Raw genomic sequence first — 25,670 nt, forward strand, 5'->3', positions numbered from 1 at the left:
AGATGTCAATTAACAGCATAAGGCACAGAAGAACTAAGATATTAACTAACAGCACAAGGCACACACTGTAAGTCTCAGCCGGTTCATACGGCCCATATCCAACAATACCAACCTGCATTGAACATTTGTTATACAACAAGTGCTTTACATGTATTTTCTCATTAAAGCTCCATAACCCTATGAAATAGATACAATTACGGTCTCTTTAAAGAACTTTAAAGTCACGCAGTTAAAAAACAGTTTCAAAGTCAGGTCTGATTCCAAAACCCAGCTGTATAACCACAGAGCCCCTGCAGCTTGTAGAGCTCACAGTGCTTGGGGCTGGCCTAGGAAGGCAAGGCTGGATGAGGAAGGGGGCTCTGAGCTAGGCCTAAAAGTGGGCAACACTGAAATAGGCCAGTGATGGAGATAGGTCACTGTGTGGCACTGTGGTGGAAAGAGGGTTGGAGAGAGAAGATAGAGGAGAAGGGGAAAGAGGACAGAGCATGGCAGCTGCTTGGGCACAGCCACTTTAGGGTGAGGGATGAGTGAAGATGTCTACCTTGTAGGCCATATCAACATGTCCCCATTCTTCTGTGAAAAATGCCATCATCCCACACAGGAAGAGTTGGAGAGGGATCCGACAGTGGAGTCTGGTCGGAAAGGAGTCTGGCCTTTCCTTTGCCCTTCCTTCTGCCCCTCTCTTGCCCCAGAGTAATATCCCAGGCTTTCCACCCACCCAGCCCATGGGGTGGCCATGCTACAAGCCTTTTGAGTCCTGCATCCCAAGAGGGGCAAATTCTTGGCCTGAAGGTGTCTGATAGAGCCTGCCTGGCTCCAAGCCGGCCTCATCTCTGCTCTGTCTACTGGATCTGGGCTCTGAACTGGGGTGGGAGGTGGGGAAGTGGGGAGACTGGTTCAGGCTACCACTTCCTCTCCTCACCGTTGGATAGCCAGCCTTGTAAGGAAGGTGAAGGGCCAGTTCTGTGGCATAGAACAGTATAGTTCTTAGGCCCTCCTATTTCAGAAAAACACTCAGCCATGTTTTCCTTCTGCTCTCACACCATGACACCAGTCATCAACACAGAAGACTTCCGCAACCAAATGTGTGGGGATCTTCCCCCACACACCAAGTAGTGGGCACCAGCTGGGTGTCCTCCAACTCAGCTCCAACACTATCTACCTGGAAAGAGTATCTGATCCCACAGGTTGAGGGTTCAGTCAGATGAAGAGATACATACGCGAGATCTAGAAGATCCTGAGTGCAGGAGCTTCTGTGCTGACAGGATAAATTCTTCTTCACCTTCCTGTTTGCCTCCACGTGTTCAGCCCTCCAGAAATTCCCTGAACCCTGTCCTCTGGGTCTTTTATGGAGATTTCATTTGTTGTCCATGACTGAAGCATGTGATTGAACAAAATGTGATTGGACAAAAAGGGTATGATCTAATCCCAGCAAGGTCTGTCTGTCCAGATTCTTCTTCATCTCTCTGTGCAGCATTCCTTCCTCCAGGGTATGGGGCATGACCTCCTCTGGAATGAGGGTCTTATGACCCACAGTCAGATTGTAGAGTCCCGCCTTGGGTGGATGAAAGGAGGGCAAAGAAGGTCAGAGAAACATTCTGTTTCCTGAGCGTAAAGCACCTCTACATTACAGCAAAAGACTGCAACAAGTGTCATGGGAGTCATGGCCCAGGAACCATGGACAAAAACGTATATACATATAATCATAAGATCACACCCCCCACCACACACCACATTGTTCTACATAGAAATGCCTTCACGATACAGCCTTTCATTTATTCATTCGTTCATTCACTCACTTATTCAATGGGTAATATTGAATTCCAAACCAGGAACTGTGCTATGTGTTAGGGATGACATGGCCCCTAGCCTCGGGAGCCTTCTATTCCGTGGTTAATGGTGGGTATTGGTGACAGATGATCAGTCAACAGTAACTGTAATGAATGTTAGGATAAAGAGAAGCCCAGAAGGCTCCATGATGTTCCAGCTGCTCACAGGGTAAGCTGCTTGTCTTGTTTATTCCTGTATCTCCAATGCCCATTACCATACCTGGCATAGGAAGTGCTCAGTTAAGTGTTTACTGAATTAAATGAAGATCTGACTGATGCTAAGTGCCAACCCTCTCTCTCAGTGGCTCCTCCCCATTGGCCCTAAACCTGATACCTGGATGAAAAGAGATAAGAATACATGACAATTCTTCAAGTAGGTCACAGGACGTTGTTTGAGTTGGGAGGAAATGGACAAAGCTTTTTGTTTTGTTTTGTTTTGTTTTGTTTTGAGACAGAGTCTTGCTCTGCTGCCCAGGCTGGAGTGCAGTGGTGCAATCTCGACTCACTACAAGCTCCGCTCTCCCGGGTTCACGCCATTCTCCTGCCTCAGCTTCCTGAGTAGCTAGGACTACAGGCGCCTGCCACCAGGCCTGGTTAATTTTTTTTTTTTTTTTTTTTGTATTTTTAGTAGAGACAGGGTTTCACCGTGTTAGCGAGGATGGTCTCGATCTCCTGACCTCACGATCTGCCCGCCTTGGCCTCCCAAAGTGCTGGGATTACAGGCGTGAGCCACCACGCCCGGCCTGCCCAAAGCTTTTTACATCGCTGCCATCCCCTCCCAGTCATCGTGTTCCCACAGTGGGGGTACTTTATGAAACACTTGGACCTTCATGCTTTCCTAATTTCTCCTCATCCTGGATGCTTTTCTAAGAATACTGAAGTTGGTCAATGTTCCTATTAAAACTCAGGAATCTAAACCTTGACCCAGAATTTCTGATTGAGATGTCACTTCAGTTTCTTTGTGCATTCTCAGAGGCTCTACCCTGGCTCACCCTGGAGAGTAGGGGGCAAGAAGTCAGATGCTACCCAGCTTTCTCTGCTGTGCCAAAAATACATACCTGCAAGAATTGGAATGTGTATTCGTCCATTCTCGCCTTGCTATAAAGAAAAGCCTGAGGCTGGGTAACTTACAAGAAAAGAATTTTAATTTGCTCATGGTTCCACAAGCTGAACAGGAAGCATGGCAGCACCTGCCTCTGGGGAGGCCTGAGGGAGCTTTTACTCATGGAGGAAGGCAGAGCAGGAGCAGAAACATGGTGGGAGCAGGAGGAAGAGGCGGCAGGAGAGATGCTACATGCTTTTAAACAACCAGATCTCAGGATAACTCACTATCATGAGAACAGCACTGAGGGATGGTGCTAAACCATTCATGAAGGACCACTCCCATGATCCAATCACCTCCCATTGGGCTCCACCACCAACACTGGGAATTGCAATTCAACATGAGATTTGCGTGGGGACACAGATCCAAACCACATCGAATGCAAATCTTTGGGGAGTAGATGGTTACAGAGCTCCTACCATTAAGTCAAAAAGTGCTTGCTCTCTGATCATTCTACTGGTCTCCCCCAGGTGCTGAAACAGTGTGACCTCTGCTAGAGGAAGTTCTTTCTCTATAACTGCTCCAACTGGCTCAATGGCAGGGAGCCACCTCTTCCTTGAGTTATTGGGCTATGGAAACAGCAATCCTGCCTTCTGGTTGAGTCTCCCAAAGAGATATCCATACAGAGTGATTTTTTTTATTTTCTTAAATAATGTCAAACCTGAGGTTCTCAACATGGGGTTTGAAGATTGCTATCTACATTAGTTTTCCATAGGCCCTGGGGCCCCAGGGAAGCAGAGCCATTCTAGGAGAAGCTGAGAAAGATCATGAGTGTAAAGGTTCTCTGAGGAGGCTCAAAAGTGACTCTGCATTTGTTGACAGTGGCCCTCGAGGCAGAGCAGGTATTGGGCAGCATAATAGTTGTGAGGAGTAAATGAGAGGCATGGGACAACATGCTTTCCTAGGACTAGGTAAGAACCCAACCCTGGCCCAGCTCTCCAACCCTTAGGCCAGAAAGGACCTCCGCATGGTCTTGGGACATGCTCAAAGCCTCCCAGTTGAATAGCAACAGAGTGGCTTTAGAACAAGGTCTCCTGATTCCTTTTTTTTTTTTTCCTCATCACCCTGCCATTTTCTGGATATGGATCTCATCTGAGAGTTCCTGGCTTGTCAAATCCTGGAACTCTCCCTTCAAGGACGAGCCCTGTTGGCCAGGCAGTCCTGGGCTTTTCTGGTTCTGATGGGTGGCCTTTTTTGCTTTCCAGTGCCAAGTGTCTCCCTGCCCCTCTCCATCCCCTTCCTGCGAAAGGTCATCTGGGGTCTTCAGTGGCCCCGTGGAGCCTCATGGCCATGGGTGGGGAGTGATGGGCAGCCTGGGGCTGGGGCCAGGACCAGACCTCCCATGGACAATGGGCACGTGCCTTAGCATCTGAGCATGCTGATCTATTTCTCCAAAGAGGGCAGTGTGGGGATAGAAGGGGGTGGAATCCGGAGACTTCTCTCCATAAGAATTCCTGCTCTCCCCCTCAGTCTGACCCTTGCTTTGCCTGTCTGGGCCACGGCAGTGCCCACGGGCAGAGCAATGGGAAGAGGAGGAGAGGGTTTGCTCAGCTGGCGGGACTCTGGCAGTGCGAGCCCTGCCAGCCCCTCCTCCGCGGGCTGTCTCCGCTGGCTCCTTTCCTGCTTCTGCCCGCCTGTCCCTCTGGGCTGCTCGGGCGCCACCACTACTGTCCCCATCCCGCCCCGCCAGCTGGGCCAAAGGGTGACTTGACTCACGGCGCAGCCACCAGCCCACGGCTTGCCCGAGGCGTATAAAGGCTGCCAGGGCCGAAGGCTGCCAAGCCCTGCCCGGCCCGAGGCGCACAGAGCATGGCCCGAGGCGCTGAGCGAGGCCATGGGGACGCGGGTTGGGGCCTGCGCGGCGCCCTGGCGGCCGTGGCGCTGCTCTCGGCGCTCAACGCTGCGGGCACGGTGTTCGCGCTGTGCCAGTGGCGCGGGCTGAGTGCGGCGCTGCGGGCGCTGGAGGCGCAGCGGGGCCTGGAGCAGCGCGAGGACAGTGCCCTGCGCTCCTTCCTGGCCGAGTTGAGCCGCGCGCCGCGCAGGGCGCCCGCGCCACCCCAAGACCCGGCCAGCTCAGCTCGCAACAAACGCAGCCACAACGGGGAGCCCGCGCCGCATATCCGCGCAGAGAGCCAGGACATGCTGATGATGATGACCTACTCCATGGTGCCGGTAGGCGGGGGCTCGGTTCCCCGTGGCGCCCCCGCCGGGTGGGCGGCTGGTGGTGTGGGGCGAGAACGCCGACGCCCTCTTCTCCCCTGGCCAGGCGGCGAGGTGCTGCAGAGAGGGCTGTGGGCACGAGTAGCTGGGGATGTCACCTTAGCAAGCACCTCAACCCTCTGGAGTCTGTTTTCTCATCTGTGAGGTTGGGGAGAGGGTGAAGGAGGAAGTCTCTTCTACCTCTGACATTCTTTGAGTCCACATGTAAATGAAGGGCGAAGGCAGTGTTTTTAAAAGCCTATTTTCCTTCTCTACTTAGAAAAGTTTTCGTCTTCTGGTGTGAACGGAGCCACAGCAGCCTTGGGGCTCCGCCTGTGCCACTGGCCTGTGGGTGGTGCCCTCCGAGAGGATGGAGGCGCGTTTCTGAAAGAGCGTAGGCTTTTTCAATAAAGGGATTCTTCCTCTGGCATCAACTAGTGGTCTGGCTTTTCACCTGGCATCGCCTCATTCCTACAAGATGACCGGCCTAATTGTTTGCGTTTAAGTGAAAACATCCCTAGTTTAACTGCCCACCTGGGACCTAGATGCTGGGAAAGTTGCCCCTGGATCTCAAGCAGTTCCAAATAAGAGACATCAATACGGTGCAATGTTTTTCTTAAAATGCAGTGTCAAAGCTGAGGTTGTTAACATGGGGCCTGCGGATTGCTCTCCCCATTGGGCTCCAGGGAATAGATGGAACTGCAGAAATTGCCAAGTGTGTGTGCCTGTGCCCTCCTGCCCATGTGGATGAGGGTCCACAGCTTTTCACTAGATCTTCAACGGGTCCCCCATTGCATGCCGCCCCCAAAAGGTTTAAGAAACACTGCTCAGAAGAAAGTCTTCAGAGCCTCAAAGATTTGTTTTCCGCTGTTAAGTTTCTTTGCTTTTGCCGCTTTTAATTCAGTAAGTATTTAACAAATGTTGTTAGATCACACTGCAGTTCCCCATCCCATTTCATTATCTATTACGATTGCGACAGTCTTATTTCACTTTATACTTAGAAAGATTTCGGCTATTACTTCCAGTCAAGTGTGAGCCATACTTCAGAATCCTAGGTATTTGAAAATAAATCGACTTAAAGCTTCCATTATCATAGAAGCTTTTAAATATCTTACATGAGCTGAAATGCTTTTAAAATTACGTAAAAGCACTACATACTTCAAATACATCTTTTGAGAGAGATCAAGTTTTCCATTCCTCACTTCATTTGTTTTTTAAATTCACGTTATTTAAAAATCTGTACCAAAGCAGAAATTTCCAAAAAGGACTTCTGTAAGATGAAAACGCCTCCTTAGGGGATTCATTCTCTCCCTCTCAGCTCTCTACCCTACATTTCAAGGCTTTTTTAAAACCCTCAAACCCTCATGAGCATCATTGTTTTATATTTTTAATCCTGCTTTTAAGGTAGAAGGTTTTGTATCCAAATTGCTACCTATTCTGTCACTAACAAATTGAATGGCGACACTCATCTCTGTGTCAAATTAACTCTAGGTGACCTAGCAGTGCTACCACTAACTCTGTTACAGGGCAGAGAGCAGAACTATCACATTTGTCAGACTGGAAACTATTAGTAGATTATCATCAACTCATCCTCCACCTGCAGTGGGTATGTTTTGACCTTTTAGAGTCATGAGGGCCTGTCCCTGAGGCCAGGAGAAGGCAATCATCTTACTACTGACTTTCCTCTTGGGAGCAGTTCTCAAACAGTAGGCTCAGGAATCAACTGGAAGCATATTACAGTGCAGATTCCAGGGCCTCTCCCTCAGACCTATGGAATCCTCTCCAGAATCTTCTTTATTAGAAGTCCCCTGACCCTCATCCCCCCACCTCCTATGCCATTGGTGAGTTTGATGCAGATGGTCCAGACAACACACTTTAAGAAACACTACTCAGTCTCAGTCTCTGAGTAGTGTTTAAAACACTGAGTCTTTATTGTGCACACGAATATCTTGGGGATCTTGTTAAGATGCAGATTCTGCTTCAGATGGTCTAAGCTGTGGCCTAAGATTCTGCATTTCTACCAAGATCCCACTGCTACCAATGCTGCTGGCCTGAAGACCATATTTTGAGTAGTAAGGTTGCCTACTGGAACTATCTGGGGAGCTTTCAAACTTACTGATGCCTGAATCCCATCCTGAGAGATTCTGAATTAATTTGTTAGGCCCCAGCCTGGGGGTGGAGTGCTCACTCTCCAGCAGGAAGGACCTTGGCATGACTTCCTATGGATAGTAGCTATGTTAGGCATCACACTCCCACCAGATTCCCATCAAGGCCTTTGCTTCAGGCTGAGGAGCCAATTTTATTACTGAAAAGCTTTTAAATTTCTGACAGCAATATTCTTTCCATTCAGTTCACAGCTTTCCTCATCTTTACTCTCTGCTTTTCTCAGAACAATCATTCATATAAGAAAACAATTTTTAAAAAACATCATTTGGTAGCTCTTGGAGAGAAGTTAAGAGAATGATCTAGTGTATATCGTGGAGGCAAGTGTACACACTTCTCATAGGTGAAGGCTACACCTTCCCTGGCCCTTTTATACACCACCAGATCTTGAATGAGAGTGAGATCCAAGGTCCTCACCCTGAGGTCTTATGTCCTTAGAGGTCTAGGAACAAAGACACAAACTCTATGCAGACTAATGTCAACATTTCAAAAAGCCTTTCAGAATGGTTCATTTATCCAAGATGAACCTCAATTTAACTGATAGTTTGAGTTTCTGTACTGGTTGGCTGAAAATACATCAACTCAGCATGAGAATTCTGTTTAGCTGAGCACATTCTTACCAGAACCTGATTGGCAGCTGTAAATGACTTCATTAAAAAGGCAAGATAATTATTAAGTACAGTTAATTTGACAGAGCCAAGAAGCACATTAAATCTTTAAAACCATGCGCATACTCTTGAAAGAAAGTAATAAAAGGGGCCCTGGATGGGGCTTGGAAACCACTGAATTAGGCCAATAATGGGAATGGGAATCTGGTGAGTGTGAGTGGGGAGAGAGAAAATTTGACCCATCTGCTACTAACTCCTGCGGGAGATGCTACTTCTGTTTTTTCTCTTTTTCTCTGACCTCCTCTCATATTCTGTTTGTTCTCTTCCCATCAGCTACCCTCTTTCGTTCCTCTCTTCCTGTCTCACATTTGCTGATGTTCTGGTAGCTTTATCATCCTGTCTTTACTGTCCAAAATCTAGGATCAAGCACCCACAGGGAGTTTCATAAATATTTTCATAAATTAAACAAACATAGAGAAGATGTAATACACTGAGACTGGTGATTACGTATCCATGATAATTGTTGTCCTTGAGGGACCGCATGCATTTCTACGCCCAGGATATTGTTCAAAATGTCCTTGGCACCTCTCTAACAAGAAAATCAGCCTGCCTATTTTAAAGCAGGAGTTACAATTCAAATGATTTTTTTAAGGAGGGCAAATATGATTCCATAATTGTCAAATTATGAAAAGGCATTTGATAAAATTTAACATCTATGCTTGATTTTTAAAATATGCAATAAAATGGGAATCAATGGATTATTTCTTAACACGATAAAATGCAATTGTGTCTTGCCCCCAAAACTATGGCTTTCCACTGAATTGTCAAATCCTGGAGATGGTTCTACTAAAATCAGTATTAAGACAGGGATGCCCACTCTCACCAATAGTATCTCGAATTGTCCTAGAAGGATCAGCCAGAGCAACAAGACAAGGGAAAATTGTCTAAATATGTTAAGAAGTGAGAGTCTGGCTATATTCAGATCATACGATTATATACCTGGAAAACCCTAGAGAATCTGTTGATAACCTACCACTAACAATAAGAGAATTCAGTGGGAAACAAGGTATTAAAATATTACTAAGAAATCAATAGACTTCTTATACCAAATCATCTGTTGAAAGATATAATGAAAGAAAAGATGTGCAAAACCTGTGTGTGTATCTATATACTTATCTTTTGCGTTAAGAAAGGGCTGGGGGACGACTCTTGTAGAGAACAAAATATTTAAACCAAATGGAAAAAATAACATGTTTTTGGATAGAAGACTTAGCATCATAATGAGTTAACTGAAAGTTAACTTAGAAATCTGATGCCACCCCAACATAAAACTATCAATAGGTTTTATTTTCTGGGATTAGACAAACTGATTCAAAAGTTCACATGGAAAAATAAGCATTCCTGGCAAGGAAACCACTGAAAAAGAACAAGGAGGAACACTAGGTTCTACAAGATATTAAAATATAATTAAAGCCTGATATAATTAAAACAGAGTGGGATATGAATAGATAAACCAATGGGACAGAGTGGAAAGTCCAGAAATAATCTTAAATACATATGGCAATTTAGTACATAATAAAGACAGTATCTCACACCAGCGAGGAAGAATGAATTTAATAAATGATTTTGAGACAACGGGCAAGCCCTCTGGGAAAAGATAAAGCCTGGAAAAGAATAGTTTTATTCTCACAACGTGTACTTTAACAAACTCTAAATGGGTCAAAGATTTACATTTTTAAAATATGAAACTAAAAGAAAATATGAGTATATCATTTTTAATTTTGGAATTGGGAAGGCTTTTCTTTCAAGTTATAACTCAAAAGCCAGATGCAAACAAACAATAAATAAATTTGACTGTATTTTAAAAGCACATGAAACAGCAACAAAACTTCTGCGTAGCAAACAACAACAAAAATAAAAACACCACAAACAAAAGCAAAAGATAAATAACAAACTAGAAGGCTGAGCACGGTGGCTCACGCCTGTAATCCCAGCACTTTGGGAGGCCGAGGCGGGTGGATAACCTGAGGACAGGAGTTCAAGACCAGCCTGGCCAACATGGTGAAACTAAAAATACAAAAATACAAAAATTAGCCGGGCATGAGGGTGGGCACCTGTAATCCCAGCTACTCGGGAGGCTGAGGAGGGAGAACCACTTGAACCCGCGAGGTGGAGGTTGCAGTGAGCCGAGATGGCACCACTGCACTCCAGCTGGGCGACAGTGCAAGACTCCATCTCAAAAAAAAAAAAAAAAAAAAAAAAAGCAAAACAAACTGGAAAACTCATATCATATCTCTTAGACACATAATCTTTCTAATACATTTGGCATTCCTAAAAGTTGATTTAACAAAAAGTAATAAGAAAATCAGCAACAGAAATGAGAATCCAATAGGAAAATGAGACAGACAGTTCTCAGGCAAAGAAATACAAATGTCTCATAAGCACATGGGAAAAGATCTCTTCATTTAAAAATGTAGATTACAAATACCCCAAAATGTAATTTTCACCTAACACAAGCTTGTGCAATCTGTGACCCAGGATGTCTTTGAATGTGGCCCAACCCAAATTCATAAGCTTTCTTAAAACATTATGAGATTTTTTGTGTGATTTTTTTTTCCTTTTAGCTCATCAGTTATTTCTAGTATTCGTGTATTTTATGTGTGGCCCAAGATAATTCTTCTTCTTCCATTGTGGCCCAGGGAAGCCAAAAGATTGGACACCCCTAACCTAACAGAAAGACAAAACTACAAAAGTTTGACAACATGCTCTATTAGGGAAGCTGAAGAGAAACAGATAAGCTCTTGCTTTGCTGTTCAGGGTGCAGAATGACGGAACCCGTACAGAAGGCACTTTGGCAAAATCTGGAAAAAATTACAAATACTCTTTGACCCAGCAATCTCACCATAGATTTTATCACCTATGAATGACATATGTACATATTCATTGTAGAATATTTGTAAAAGCAAAAGACTGTAAATAACCCATATCCACCAATCCAGTACTAGTTAAATGAATCTATACACCCTCTAGAATACTAAGTAGCTGTAGAACAAGAATGAGGAAATTCTCTATATAATGAGAGTTGGAACAATCCCCAGGATATGTTCTAAGTGAAGAAAGCAAGGCAGAGAAAAATATATATTGTATTACTTTCTGTAAGCAAGAAAGGGAAAACTAATTGAAGCAATTAACAAAAGTGCTTACTTTTGGAGGGTATAAGGGAGGAATGAACCCCTCACTGTATAGCTTTCTGTATCATTTTGACTTTTGAACCATGTGACTATGTTACTCTCTTCTTTATGGGAGTAAAAGGGGCCTTGCTCACCAGGTCATCTGGTAGCTGCTCCTGGGCTGGGGAGCAATAGAGCATGGTAGGGACTGCACCAACCTGAGGTTCATCTGCCTTGTCTAAAGGAGAGGCTCCCGCTGATGGTGACTGTACAAGAACCAAAGCCTCCTGCTTCCTGTGCCTGATTTTTTTTTCTTTTCTTTTCTGTTCTTTACTATTTTATTTTATTTTTTATTTTAGAGACAAGGTCTCACTGTGTCGCTCAAGCTGGAGTGCAGTGGAGTGATCATAACTCACTGCAGCCTTGACTAACTAGGTTCAAATGATCCTCCTGACTTAGCCTCCTGAGTATCTGGGACAAGTGTGTGCCACCACACCTGGCTAATTAAAAAAATTTTTTTTCTTTAGTAGAGATCTCACTATGTTGCCCAGGCTGGTCTTGAACTCCTGGGCTCTAGAAATTCTCCTGCCTCAGCCTCCCAAAGTGCTGGAATTATAGGCATGAGCCACTGTGTCCAGCCTGATTTATTTTTTTTAAGAGAAGTACAAAATCTGTTTTTTTATGTGAAATCTCCTGGCTTTTAAATATTGACAGCAATTCAAAAAAGTTCTTTTTTTTTTTTAGTTGGCTGACAGAATGTTGGCCAAACAACACTCACATTGTTAGGGGCCATGTTAGGACTTCCAATCATGCATTTGCAGGAGTCTCATCTCAGAATCATGAGCGGCTTTGAACCCAAAGGGCTTTATTTAGCTTGACCACAATGCCGTTATTTACCAGCCTGACTCTGAAAGTATAGTAGTTACTGTGTCATTGTGATTGTTGCTATTACTGATTGAGGTCGATATGGTTTTTTGCATTGGGTTTGGTTTCAGTTTTTTGTTGTTTTTTTGCTGTTTCTAAAAATCAACTCCATCTTCAGTGGATGGAGATTTCCTGTCACTGCGGCTTTTCAAAAGCATGTGCTCCTGATTCTTAGGGTAGTTCCCGAGTGGGAGATTCCAGCTGGATTAAACAGTAACACATTATTATAGCAAACAGGTAGCTTTGCATTATGACTGCTGTAAGCTACACTGATATGAATCTAGAAATTCTATTGTTTATAGAGAAAAAAATCACATTACCTGCAGTCACAGCTCCTGTTTGCATGGGTGCTGTATTTCCTTAAATTGGCTGTGCCAGAGTTTATCTCCCTTTCCCACTTCCTTGGACTGGGTTATTTCCAAATGTTGTAAAAGCTGAGGATTTAGACTGGGGTCAGCAAACTATGACCTGCAGGCCAAGTCCAGCCTGCTATTCTACTTGTTTTCGTACAGGCCATGAAGAGTGGTTTTTACATTTATAAATGGGTTGGGAATAAACAAAAGAATAATAATATTGCGTGACATGTGAACATGGTATGATATTCAGATTTCAGTAACCATAAATAAAGCTTTATTGGAATACAATCATGCCCATTTGTTTACAAACTGTGTATTGCTGCCTTGGCACTACAGTAGCAGAGTTGAGTAGCTGCAGCAGAGACCATGTGACCCACAAAGCCTAAAATACTTTTTGTCTTGTTCTTCTCAGAAAAAGTTTGCCAGATCTCCACTTACGTTGTAATTCCCTGGAACAGCACTAGGGTTGATTCTTTCTTTTTCTTTTCTTTTCTTTTTTTTTTTCAGACAGAGTCTCTCTCTGTCACCCAGGCTAGAGTGCAGTGGCGTGATTTTGGCTCACTGCAACCTCTGTCTCCTGGGTTCAAGCGATTCTCCTGCCTCAGCCTCCCGAGTAGCTGGGATTATAGACACCCACCACCATGCCCAGCTAATTTTTTTTTTTGTATTTTTAGTAGAGATGGGATTTCACCGTGTTAGCCAGGATGGTCCTGATCTCCTCACCTCGTGATCCGCCCGCCTTGGCCTCCCAAAGCACTGGGATTACAGGCTTGAGCCACCACACCTGGCCTAGGGTTGATTCTTAGTAGCTTGGGCTACTAAATCAGGGGTGCTCCAGCCTTGGTTAACTCTGGGGTCTAACACCTCTCCCAAGGAGATGGAATGCAAGACAGAGACACACTAAGAGTGCTGTTCCATCTACAGTGAGGCTGTAGGGCTGAGCCAGGCTGCTTGCTGGCTTCCCAAACTGAGAGCAAACAATGTTAGGGGAGCTTTTAGCCATCTATTATTCCCAAATCTAGGCCTCGTTTCAAACTCTATCTGTTCCCTTTGATTGAAGGAGAGAGATGCATACCACGTTAGGTCCTGCGGAGTGAGGGGCTGGGGGAACTGATGAGAGATTAGAGGCCTGATACAGGAGGATTAAAAAAGACAGGGTGGCCAAAGTCAAACCCCATGTAGACCCTGGGAAGTGGGTTTCCGTGGCCCTTCTCACTGCAACATGTGCACAGGTGCACTTAGGATGTCAGGGCTGTGTACTCTGAGCACACCTGACACTGTGTACTTTGTTCCCATGTTAGAAGCCACCTCTAGTTATCAGTTAAGGGTTGGGAGAGAGCTTGCAGCCATATCTCTGCTAAGATTGTGTCTAGTGGTGTTGGTGATGGGAACACACCTTTAAGCTTAACTTGTGTCTTAGGCAATGATGGTGCACGAGGAAGACAGGAGGGAGCTGGTCCCTGAGATCCATTGCACATACACAAATAAAGCATTCCATGTAAGAAATTATTGGCACGATTCTCTAGGGACATATACAAGAAACAGGTGGGTCAAGGCTGAGCATCTGGACCCATGAGAATAGAGCAGTTATGTTGACCAAATGAATGGCATGAAACCATCAGGACCTACTCCCATGTCTCAGAAATATTAAAAGCCTCCAGTCTCTTTCTATCCAAAGCAGCAGAGGTGAGGGCAGTAGGAATGAGCCTACCAAGGCTTTATAGACTGAGTAGGGTAGAACCTTCTGGGGCTTGGTGAGTTGTCTGCTCTTGTATTTTTTATTTTTTTTAAGTGAACATAAACTCAAGATTTTATTGTCTTCGTAATAAAACAAAAGATGACACTTAAAACGAGATCTCTTGGCCCTTTCTCTTCTTATCTCCTCCCAGTTCAAAATGCTTGCATCTCTTGATAGCCAGCATTCTCTTAGATCTGTTTAGAGACAGGATCTCACTATGTTGCCCATGGTGGTCTGGAACTCCTGGGCTCAAGTGTTCCTCCTGCCTCAGCCTCCCAAAGTACTGGGATTACAAGCCTGAGTCACCATGCCCAGCTGCTCGTGTCTTTATCCACACTATTTCCCTGCCTTTCCCTCAACCTTCCCTGCCACTATGCCAGGGATAAAATTGATTTTTGTCTTGGAACTCAGAGCCACATTAAAAGTACCTGAAAACTGTCTCTCCACTGTGGTGAGACAGCAGTACCCTGTGATCAGCCAATTGTTTAGTAGCACTGTCCACTAGACCACAGGCTGAGAGAGATCCTTAGACAAAGGACCCTTCCTGTGTGAGTTCCAGAACAATTTCTCAGATCACAAGTCCTTCAAAGCCAAAGGCTGGTTCATCCTTCCCAAGCTCTTGTGCCAGGATCTCCCTATGGCAGTTGTAGGCTCACCTGCACATGGTACTGCTGCCAACTTCAGCCCTCATGTACCTGTCCTTGGCTCAAACAACCTGGGATCTTTCTTCATTGTTAAGTTCCCAGCCCTATTCTCTCTCCCTAATTATTTGAAATATGTGATGGTGGTAAGCAGTGTGGACTTGGAAGTCAGATGGATTCACATCCTGGCCCCACAGCTTGGTAGCTGGGTGATCTTGGGCAAATCTTTTAACTTCACCAAGCCTCAGTTTCCTCATCTGTATGACTGAGAAAATAGTACCTACCTCATTAGGTTGTTAGGATGTTTAAGGGAGATCATATAGGTAAATTGCAGTGCCTGGTATAGTCAGGTTCTCAATAAGTGTTCATTGTTGCTGTTACTAAGATTTATCATACTCTTAGTTCATTCAGGCTGCTATAACTAAATACCATAGGCTGAGTAGCTTATAAATGACTGAAATTTATTTCTCACAGTTCTGGCAGCTGGGGAGTCTAACATCTAGGTGCCAACAGATTGGGTGTCTGGTGAGGGTCTGTTTTCTGGTTCATAGATGGCACCTTCTCACCTTCCACCATGGTGGAAGGGCAAGGCAGCTCTCTGGGGCCTCATTTCTATAAGGTTATTAATCATTTTTATGATTTTATAAAATCATTTTTATAAGGTCATTAATCCTATTTATGTAGCCTTTTCCTTCATAACCTAGTCAACTTCCAATGACCCTGCCTCCTAATACCATCACATTGATGATTAGGTTTCAACATAGGAATTTGGGGGTACACAAATATTCAGACCACGGCACTCAATATTGTTTTGCCATTAGCCCTTTTTGCCCTATCTTGTTTCTGGGTTTACTCTTTATTTCCATTTCCTTCAGGGTGCCAACTTGTCTGTTCATCTGTGCTTTTAGCAGCTGCTGCTTTGGAATAATATTTGGCCTCTTAAAGCCTGGATTGGAATCATACCAACCTAAATCATCTTGGCATTGACAACAAAACAGAGTTCCCCTTGATATGGCAACAGGGCTTCTTCAGAGATTCAGGATTTCCCAGCTCCCACCCCCCTGAAACTGCCTTAGCAAAGATTATAATAACAGTGTGAAAATTATGACAGTGAAAGAAATCTGACCTAACTGGCTCCATCTTGCTTTTGACCTCCAAGCTGCCCTCATTCATTCCTCAAAGTAGGCTGAACTAACTTCGGGAGGAATTTAGTTTATAGTTCAACTTTTTAACAAAGATATCAGCCCCTCCCCAAAATGTACTCCCTCCTGGCTTGGGAAGTGGAATACCTTCGTCAAACAAAAAAATTAGCCACAAGATTAGAAGTTACGGCTCAAGAATCATGCAGCCAGACGCCTCTAGACTCCTAACCTCCCCAGTTGCTCCTAGGCATAACTTGACTATTGGGAAACCCAAGATTGGTGTTCAAGGTATTTTTTAGACTCTGCACTCTGATGGATCAGCTGGCACCATCAAGACCAATAAACTGGTTCATCTGGTCTTGTGGCCCCCACCTTGGAACAGACTTGGCATAAGAGGAGAGTTTCGACTCCCTGTTATTTCATCCCTGCCCCAACCAATCAGCATTTCCCATTCCCTAGCCTCCCCCCTACCTGCCAAACTATCTTTTTAAAACCCTAACCTCTGAACTTCTGGAGAGGCTAATTCAAGTCATAATGAAACTCTGGTCTCCTGTTTAGCCAGCTCTATGTGTACTAAACTCTTGGTCGCAATTCCCCTGTCTTGATAAATCGACTCTATCTGCACAGCAGGCAAGTGAACCTGTTGGGTAGTTACACCTCTGTGTGGCCACTGATGATGAGGTTTGACATTCACTGAAAGGCAGTCATCTTCACCACTCTCCGACTGGCTCAGCTATTGTCAACTTCTGTTGATTCCTGTTGGTGACATTCCTGAAAAAATTTTTGTATTCTTGCATTTGGAAAATTGAGAACATGTGAGTGGAAGGTAGAGCAAAAACAGGTTGAGAAAGAACAATTTTACTTCTTAGGGGTCTTGTGTTCTCCAGGATATTGTTGCCAATGTGGGAACTAGCAGAACAGTCCTCAGATTTGATTAAAAAAAAAACAGTCAATTAAAAAAAAAAAGACAGTCTTTTATTCCCTCTACATTCCTCAAACTCGCCACCACCACCACCACCACACACACAAAAAAGAAATTCTTGGCCAAATCTACTTGACATTCAAGATTAATTTACATGCATTTTATCTACAGACTAAAGGTCATGTTGTTCAAAACAAGCTGAAACTTTTAAGTTGTAATTAAGCTACAAAGGAAGCATTTTGCAGCCCATCAGTTGCTTTTATGTAGATTTTAACAGCTCTATACTTTAAATAGATATAATCTGCTTCTAGTTATCTAAATTGAAGACACAATTTTCTTTTCTGAAAGGTAGCCTTAAAACAACAACGCCAATTAAAGATCATTCAAAATGCAATTTGTGGAGTTTGTTCTGAATCCAGTAGAGTAACCCCTTCATCTGCCACTCAGAAAAAGTTTGTGCTGGCCAAAGTGCTGGGGAATTTGGAGGTCCTGCCTAGGCTCTATATAAAAACTGTGAAGGACTTTGTAATGAGTTGTGAATAAGGTGCACTCTAAAATGTTGAGCTGGTGATGGCAAAATAATTCCCCAGTTTTTTTGTTACTCAGTGGGTGAGTGTTGGAGTCTGGAATCCCTTTTACTGGAAGGTGGAAAAATGCCTACCCTGACCTAAGCCACATTTGGGGACCTTGGAATCAGTCTCTGAACAGGAAGACCTTCAGAGGAAAATTCTTCACAATGACTATGTGGAGAGCATGGGGTCAGTGAAGAAGAGAGAAAATAAGTCCTCACTAAGGAAACTGAACTCAAAATGGGCAATGGAGAGTTGTTGAGACTAGGACAGGCAAGAAGGGTGAATCATTCCAAGTACAGGCAATAATTTGAGCCAAGGTCTAGGGACTGAAATGAAAATGGTGCAAGTCAGAAAGAACAAGAAGCCAGACAGACCTTCCTGTACTGGAGAGTTTGGGGTAGGGAGAAGGGAACTAAGGTTGGCTGGGTTAGAGAGGCTTGAATTTCTACTTTTGAGAAGTTAAGAATAAACCTAATGAACAATTGGAAGCCATTGTAGATCCTTTACCAGGGAGGAGTAATAAAGGCAGTGGTTTTATAGGAGTACAGATCTGTTGGTGCAGGGCAGGAAAGACTGGAAATGGGGAAAGACTGAGGCAAGAAGAAAGCTGGAAAGTTATTACATTAATCCAGGCAAGAAACAATTCATGTCTGGCTAAGATAATGGCATTGGAAATGAAGAAGGGTTATATCATAGAAATATCAAAAGGGAAGCATGAATTAATCTTGCTAACTAATTGCATATAAGGAAAAGTGTTACCAGAAAGAGGTCCTGATCCAGACCCCAAGAGACGGTTCTTGGATCATGCACAAGAAAGAATTCGGGTTGAGTCCACAGAAAAAAGTGAAAGCAAGCTTATTAGAGAAGTAAAGAAACAAAAGAATGACTACTCCAGAGGCAGAGCAGCCCCAAGGGCTGCTGGTTGGCTACTTTTATGGTTATTTATTTATTATAAGCTAAATATGGGGTAGATTACTCATGAGTTTTCTGGGAAAGGGGGCAGGGATTTCCCAGAACTGAGGGTTCCTCTTCCTTTTAGACTATATAGAATAATTTCCAGCCATTGCCATGGCATTTGTAAACTGTCATGGTGCTGGTGGCAGTGTCTTTTAGCATGCTAATGCATTATTAATTGGCATAATGAGCAGTGAAGACGACCAGATGTCATTTTGATTGCCATCTTGGTTTTGGTGGGTTTTGGCTGGCTTCTTTACTGCATGCTTTCTTTTTTTTGAGATGGAGTCTCACTCTGTCACCCAGGCTGGAGTGCAGTGACATGATCTTGGCTCACTGCAACCTCTGCCTCCCAGGTTCAAGTGATTGTCCTGCCTCAGCCTCCTGAGTAGCTGGGATTACAGGCACGTGCCACCAAGCCCGGCTAATCTTTTGTATTTATAGCAGAGACGGGTTTCACCGTGTTAGTCAGGATGGTCTTGATCTTCTGACCTCGTGATCTGCCTGCCTCCACCTCCCAAAGTGCTGGGATTACAGGCATGAGCCACCGCGCCCGGCCCTACTGCATGCTGTTTTATCAGCAAGGTCTTTGTCACCTGTATCTTGTGCTGACCTCCTGTCTCATCCTGTGACTTAGAATACCTAACCTCAGCTGGGTGTGGTGGCTCACATCTGTAATCCCAACACTTTGGGAGGCTGAGGTGGGCAGATCACGAGGTCAGGAGATTAAGACCATCCTGGCTAACATAGTGAAACTCCGTCTCTACCAAAAATACAAAAGATTAGCCAGGCATGGTGGTGTGTGCCTGTGGTCCCAGCTACTCCAGAAGCCGAGGCAGGGGAATCTCTTCTCTTGAACCTAGGAGGTGGAGGTTGCAGTGAGCCAAGATTGCACCACAGCACTACAGCTGGGGAACAGAGCAAGACTTCATCTCAAAAAAAAAAAAAAAAACAAAGAATACCTAAGCTTCTGGGAAGGCGGCAGCACAGCAGGTGTCTCAGTCTTATTTTACCCAGCCCCTATTCAAGACGGAGTCACTCTGGTTAGAACACCTCTGACAAAAGGAGCCACTTGGTCCAGATGCATTTAACATCAAGGATGGTGGTGCTATGGACAGAAGTGAGGAAACATGGAAGCAGGCTAATTTAGAAGTGAGGATGCTGAGTTTGTTTTGGGACTGAATATGACGTTAAAAGAGAGAAGGAAAACTGAGATAAGAAAGAATATTCAGGGAAAGAAGAACATCCTACTTCCAAGGAGAACTCTGTCTTCTTCATGTAAGAGGACTTTGCAAATTAAAAAGTAAAAGGCAGATCCCAAAATGATCTTTTAAAAAGCCTTTATAATGGTAAAGAGCATGGTCATTGGAATCATACCGTGAGTTCACTTGTGGCTCCCCATCAGCCGTGTGATCTTCGGCAGGTCACTCAACCCCTCTGCATCTCAGTTCCCTTGGCTTTAAAAAGGTGGCGATAGCAGTATCTAACCTACAAGTTATCATAAGAAGTCAGTTCAATAATCTGTGTAAAGTCCTTACTACAGTGTCTAGAACTCAATAGGTGTTCACTCATCGATATTATTTTAGTATTTTTCAAATGCTGCCACTCTGTGCTTCAGGGAATTTGGATGCCTTGTAATAAAAATAATTTGGAGATAAAAGAACTTGCCAGAGAAACAGCAGATTCTAGAATGACCCTAAAGTTTGGAATCTTGGGTGACTGGACAACACACAGACCTCTAGAAAAAATATTGTTTTCCAGATAGGTGTTTTGAAAGTTAATGGGGACTAAAAAGGAAAAATGTGTTTTGGATATTGGATTCAGGGAAATTACTTATATCAAGCATAATTTGAAAATATTTGACTGTAGTCAGGCAACCCTTCTGGGTCCCCTTCCACCACATGGAAGCTTTGCTTTAGCTTTAGCTTTCCTTTCACTTTTGCTTTAATAAATCTTGCCACTGCACACTCTTTGGGTCTGTGCATTTCTCTAATTGAGCTGTAACACTTGCCACTGTGGTCCACGGCTTCATTCCTTGAAGCCTGTGAGACCACGAACCCTTTAATCGAGAAAAATCTTTGATCAGGAGAAGACTTCTTGTCTCATTTCTGGGGTTCTGTCCGGGATTTCTCCAAAGCAGTGAGTAACACTGGACCCCTTTCACTTGCTATTCTGTTCTATCTTCTCGCTAGAAATTGGAGGAAAACACCAGGTACCTCTCAGCCACTTAAAAGCAATTAGCATGGCCACTGGACTTAAGACACAGGTGTGAGGCTTTCTGGGCAAGGGCTCTCTAACAACCCCTGGCCCTCCGGGCTGGGAGCATTGGTTTGCCTGGAACCAGTTCCACCTTTCTCTACCTTTCCTGGGAAAAGCCAAGGGCTGACTAGAGGTGGAAAACTGTCATCCTGAACTCCCAGCACTGACCCAGTTGAGATCATGGCACAGCCAGAAGCCTCTACTCCACAGCCGCCCATGCATGCATTCCCCGCCTTTTCTGACCCGTGCCTCCTGGGTCTCAACGTCCTTAGAGAAGACTTTCTAGAGGCCCTATCCTCTAGGATCTTTCCTATCCGAGTCTAAGAATCTTTGGGCTAAGAGCCTAAGTCAAGGGAGGTGGCAATCCAAAGGCCCTTGCCCATGGTGCCCCCAGGCTTATTCTTATTCAAATGGGTATCAATAAACTTATACAGGACCTGTCCCTCATAACCTGTACCCTGGGCACTATCCAGGACATCAAAAGGCATGTCAGTGGCTGATAGAAGGCCTAGGACATTTTTCCTTTTGTTGCCCTAAACTTACTCCAGATTATAGAGGCTACTTTAATTACCACCTTTCCCGTCTGGGATCAGTGATTAGAACTGTAGAACTTCTCCACTCGAAGCAGTCAGACGTATGGGCCGAAAACAATGTAATAGACAATAGGTCCCCTGATTCAAGTCCAAAGGTCAATGAATATTCTTAGGAGGGCAAATAGGGGACAGAAAATTCAGGTACGAAAAGCACTGTTCCAACCTTGGTCCTCCAATTTGCCGCTGCCTACCCTAAAACTGTTGTGCTTCAGTGCCATTTTCAAGGAATTTATCTTGCTGGGACAGCTCTAAGTCCAGAAATATGCTAACTGGTGCCTGGTATCTGAACTCAAAATACACCCTAAACCTAAGACCCACTCGCAGGTGCAAAGGCAATTGTGGGCACGCCGTTAAGGAGCCACTAAAATCCAGCAGCCCCAGCCCCCTTTTTTTTGTGGCTAAAAAGGGGAGGGAAATGAGTGTGAGCAAAACTGCTACGTCAGTAAGCACAATTAAATCCGATACACAGGGTTCCATGGGTGGCTGTGCACCCTGGAAATAAAAGGACACTAGAACCATAGGGGACACCCTAGGGCTAGTGCTCACTAGTGGATGACTAGGGGTGTGGGCACTCCTATGTTCTCCTTTCAGATGGGAGACATCCCTCAAAAGCGAAACCACCCCTGAGGTGTATTCTGGATAATTGGGACCAGTTTGACCCTCAAATGCTGAAGAAGAAGTGACTTATACTTTTCTGCAGCACCACCTGGCCATAATAGCCTCTTCCCAGAGGAGAGACTTGGCCACCCAAGGGAAGTATAAACTATAATACCATCCTACACCAGATGTCTTTCATAAACAAGAGGGCAAATGGAGTGAAGTGTCATATATACAGGTTTTTTTCTCACTAGAGGATAACCCACAATTATGTAAAAAATGTAATTTATATCCTACCGGGGGTCCTCAAAGCCTACCCCCGTACTCAGGTCTCCCCATGGCTTCCCCTCTCACTAGTGAAGACTCTCCTTTGGCCCTAACGACCCAAAAGGAACCAGACAAAAAGATAGTCAAGGAACCGAAAGGTGCCAATGACCCTCGACTGTGCCCCCTCCAAGCCGTGGGAGGAGAAGACTTTGGCCCAGTGCAAGTACATATCCCCTTTTCCCTCTCAGACTTAAAACAGATCAAACTGGACCTAGGAAAATTCTCAGATAATCCTGATAGATACATAGACGTCTTATAGGGATTAGGACAATCTTTTGATTTAGCATGGAGAGATATTATGTTGTTGTCAGGTCAAACATTAACTCCCAACCAAAAAGAGGCTGCCTTAGCTGGGGCCCCCAAGTTTGGGGATCTCTGGTACCTAAGCCAGGTAAATGATAAAATGACCTCAGAAGAAAGGGAGCAATTCCCCACAGGCCAACAGGCGGTTCCCAGTGTGGACCCCCACTGGGACCTCGATTTGGAGCATGGAGACTGGAGTCACAGGCATTTACTGACTTGTATACTAGTGGGATTAAGAAAGACCAGAAAAAAGCCAATGAGTTACTCAATGATGTCCGCCATAACACAGGGAAAGGAAGAAAACCCCATGGCATTTTTAGAGAGGCTAAGGGAGGCATTAAGAAAGCATACTTCAGCCAGGTGCGGTGGCTCACGCCTGTAATCCCAGTGCTTTGGGAGGCCGAGGCAGGTGAATCATGAGGTCAGGAGATCAAGACCATCCTGGTTAACACAGTGAAACCCTATCTCTACTAAAAATGTGAAAGAAATTAGCCAGGCATGGTGGCGGGCGCCTGTAGTTCCAGCTACTCAGGAGGCTGAGGCAGGAGAATGGCGTGAACCTGGGAGGCGGAGCTTGGAGTGAGACGATATCACGCCACTGCACTCCAGCCAGGGTGACAGAGCGAAAACTCCGTCTCAAAAAAAACAAAAGGAAAGAAAGCATACCTCTTTGTCACCTGACTCTATTGAAGGTCAACTAATTTTAAAGGATAAGTTTATCACTCACTCACCCGCAGACATTAGAAAAAAATTCCAAAAGTCTGCCCTGGGCCCTAAGCAAAATTTGGAAACTCTATTGAATTTGGCAACTTTGCTGTTTTATAATAGAGATGAGGAGGAGCAGGCTGAACGAGACAGACGAGACAAGAAAAAGGCATCCACCTTAGTCATGGCCCTCAGGCAGACGAACTTCGGTGGCTCTGAAAGAAAGAAAGGCTGGGGTAGGCAACCTGCCTAACAGAGCTTGTTATCAGTGAGGCTTACAGGAGCACTTCAAAAAGGACTGCCCAAACAACAAGCTACCCCCTTGTCCATGTCCCTTGTGCCAGGGGGATCACTGGAAGGCACACTGCCCCTGAGGGCAAAGGTCGTCTGGGCCAGAGGCCACTAACCAGATGGTATAACAACAGGACTGAGGGTGCCCAGGGCAGGCACCAGCCCATGCCATCACCCTCACAGAGAGCCCTGGGTAAGCTTAACCATTGAGGGCCAGGAGACTAACTTCTTCCTGGACACTGGCACGACCTTCTCAGTTTTACTCTTCTGTCCTGGATAACTATCCTCCAAGTCTGTCACCATCAAGGGGGTCCTAGGATAGCCAATCACTAGATATTTCTCCCACCCACTACGCTGAGACTGGGGAATCTTATTTTTCTCACATGCCTTTCTTATCATGCCTGAGAGCCCTACTCCTTTACTAGGGAGGGATGTACTAGCTAAAGCAGGGGCCATTATATACTTAAATATAGGACAAGGAATACCTGTTTGCTACCCTCTGCTTGAGGAGGGAGTTAATCCTGACATCTGGGAAGAGGAAGGACAATATGGACGAGCTAAAAACGCTTGTCCAATTCAAGTTAAATTAAAGGATCCTACCTCTTTTTCTTACCAAAGGCAGTACCCACCCTCAGACCAGAAGCCCAACAAGGGTTACAAAAGATCGTCAAGGACCTAAAAGTACAGGGATTAGTCATTCACTCTCGCTTGCTAAATTTATTTAATGTCACCCTTACCGAAATTCACAAGGCCTCCAGCCAAAATCCAACAGACTACTGGATGTGCCTCCCCTTAACGCTTTAAACCATATGTCCCAGTTCCTGTTCTGGAACGTTGGAACGCCACTGGACTGAAAACAAACACCACAGGCCTGGTGGGCCCTTTAGTTTCAAATCTAGAAATAACACATACATCAAATCTCACCTGTGTAAAGTTTAGCACAACCATTGACGCAGCCGCCTTCCAGTGCAAAACACGGATTACCCTACCTCCACGACTCTCTTGCTTACCATCAGGAATCTTTTTTGTTTGTGGTTCCTCAGCTTACCACTGCTTAAACGGTTCCTCCAAAAGTCTACGCTTTCTCTCATTTTTGGCGCCCCCTATGACTATCTATACTGATCAGGAGTTAAAGGATTTTCTTCTACCCAAACCCCGTTATAAACGGACACTAGTCCTGCCATGCATTATCGGGGCTGGGATACTAGGAGGATTAGGAACCTGCATTGGAGGCATCACCACCTCCCCCCAATTCTATTACAAATTATCACAAGAGTTAAATGATGACATGGAATGAGTTGCAGATTCGCTGGTCACCTTACAAAGCCAGTTTAACTCTTTAGCAGTAGTAGCCCATCAAAATCGGAGAGCCTTAGATTTATTAACAGCCGAAAGAGGTGGAACCTATCTTTTTCTAGGAGAAGAGTGCTGTTATTTCGTTAATCAATCCGGAATTGTCACCGAGAAAGTTAAAGAGCTTTGAGACCGGATATAGTGCCGGGCACAAGAGCTCTAAAACACAGGACCTTGGAGTATTGTCAACCAATGGATGCCCTGGCTTCTCCCCTTCTTGGGACACTTGGTGGCTATTGTGATGTTGCTCATCTTTGGACCTTGCATTTTTAACCTCCCTGTGAAATCTGTGTCTTCCAGAATAGAACCATAAAACTGCAAATGGGTCTACAAATGGAGCTCCAAATGACCACCACTAGTACCTAGTTTCAAGGACCCCTAGACCGACCCGCCAACCTGTTCTGGTACCATGACACCGAAGACTCCCCTCTGGAAGAAACCTCAACTGCAGAGCCCCTTCTACACCCCAGTTCAGCAGGAAATAGCTAGAACGATCATCGTCCAACTTCCCAACAGCAGTTGGGCTTTCCTGTTGAGAGGGGCGACTGAGGGACTACGTGACTAAGTTGGCTGGACTTCCTGCATCAGTAGGGACTTCCGTAAGGGGACTTTCCCCTAAACCAGAATAAGTCATAGCTGCAAGCTAAGGGATTGAAACTTCAACCAATCCAAAGGGACTTTCCCCTAAGCAAAAATGAGTCACAGCTGCAAACTAAGGGATTGAAACTTCAACCAATCATATAGGGAGTTTAAGCTCTAGCTGCAGCCTGACGTTTTTAACCAATCAGGCCTGCCAACCCACAAGCAGATAGAAAATAAGCTAATCCTATAGGACAGAAAAAGGAAAAGGGAGGAGCCATAAGCGAATATAAGCATAAGACACCCAAGCCAGAAATGGCAACCCTTTTGGGTCCCCTTCCAG

The 25,670-nt window shown here is 44.9% G+C and overlaps 2 protein-coding genes across 2 annotated transcripts in view; one reads left to right on the forward strand and one right to left on the reverse strand.

Moving 5' to 3' along the window:
• Positions 1–1,322, reverse strand: part of LOC105502210 (aromatase) — a 126,244-nt gene extending 124,922 nt beyond the window's left edge. The window contains exon 1 of the mRNA XM_011928615.1: positions 1,221–1,322. The gene's annotated coding sequence lies outside the window, so the exon portion shown is untranslated. The remainder of the gene's footprint in view (positions 1–1,220) is intronic.
• A 3,255-nt stretch (positions 1,323–4,577) lies between these two features.
• GLDN (gliomedin) overlaps positions 4,578–25,670 on the forward strand; it is a 68,164-nt gene continuing 47,071 nt past the window's right edge. Inside the window, exon 1 of the mRNA XM_011928616.1 lies at positions 4,578–5,103. Within this exon, the coding sequence (XP_011784006.1) occupies positions 4,741–5,103 (363 nt within the window). The 5' untranslated portion in view covers positions 4,578–4,740. The remainder of the gene's footprint in view (positions 5,104–25,670) is intronic.

Source organism: Colobus angolensis, unplaced genomic scaffold (genome assembly GCF_000951035.1).
Source record: "Colobus angolensis palliatus isolate OR3802 unplaced genomic scaffold, Cang.pa_1.0 Scaffold78, whole genome shotgun sequence".
In the NCBI taxonomy this organism is placed as follows: Eukaryota; Metazoa; Chordata; class Mammalia; order Primates; family Cercopithecidae; genus Colobus; species Colobus angolensis.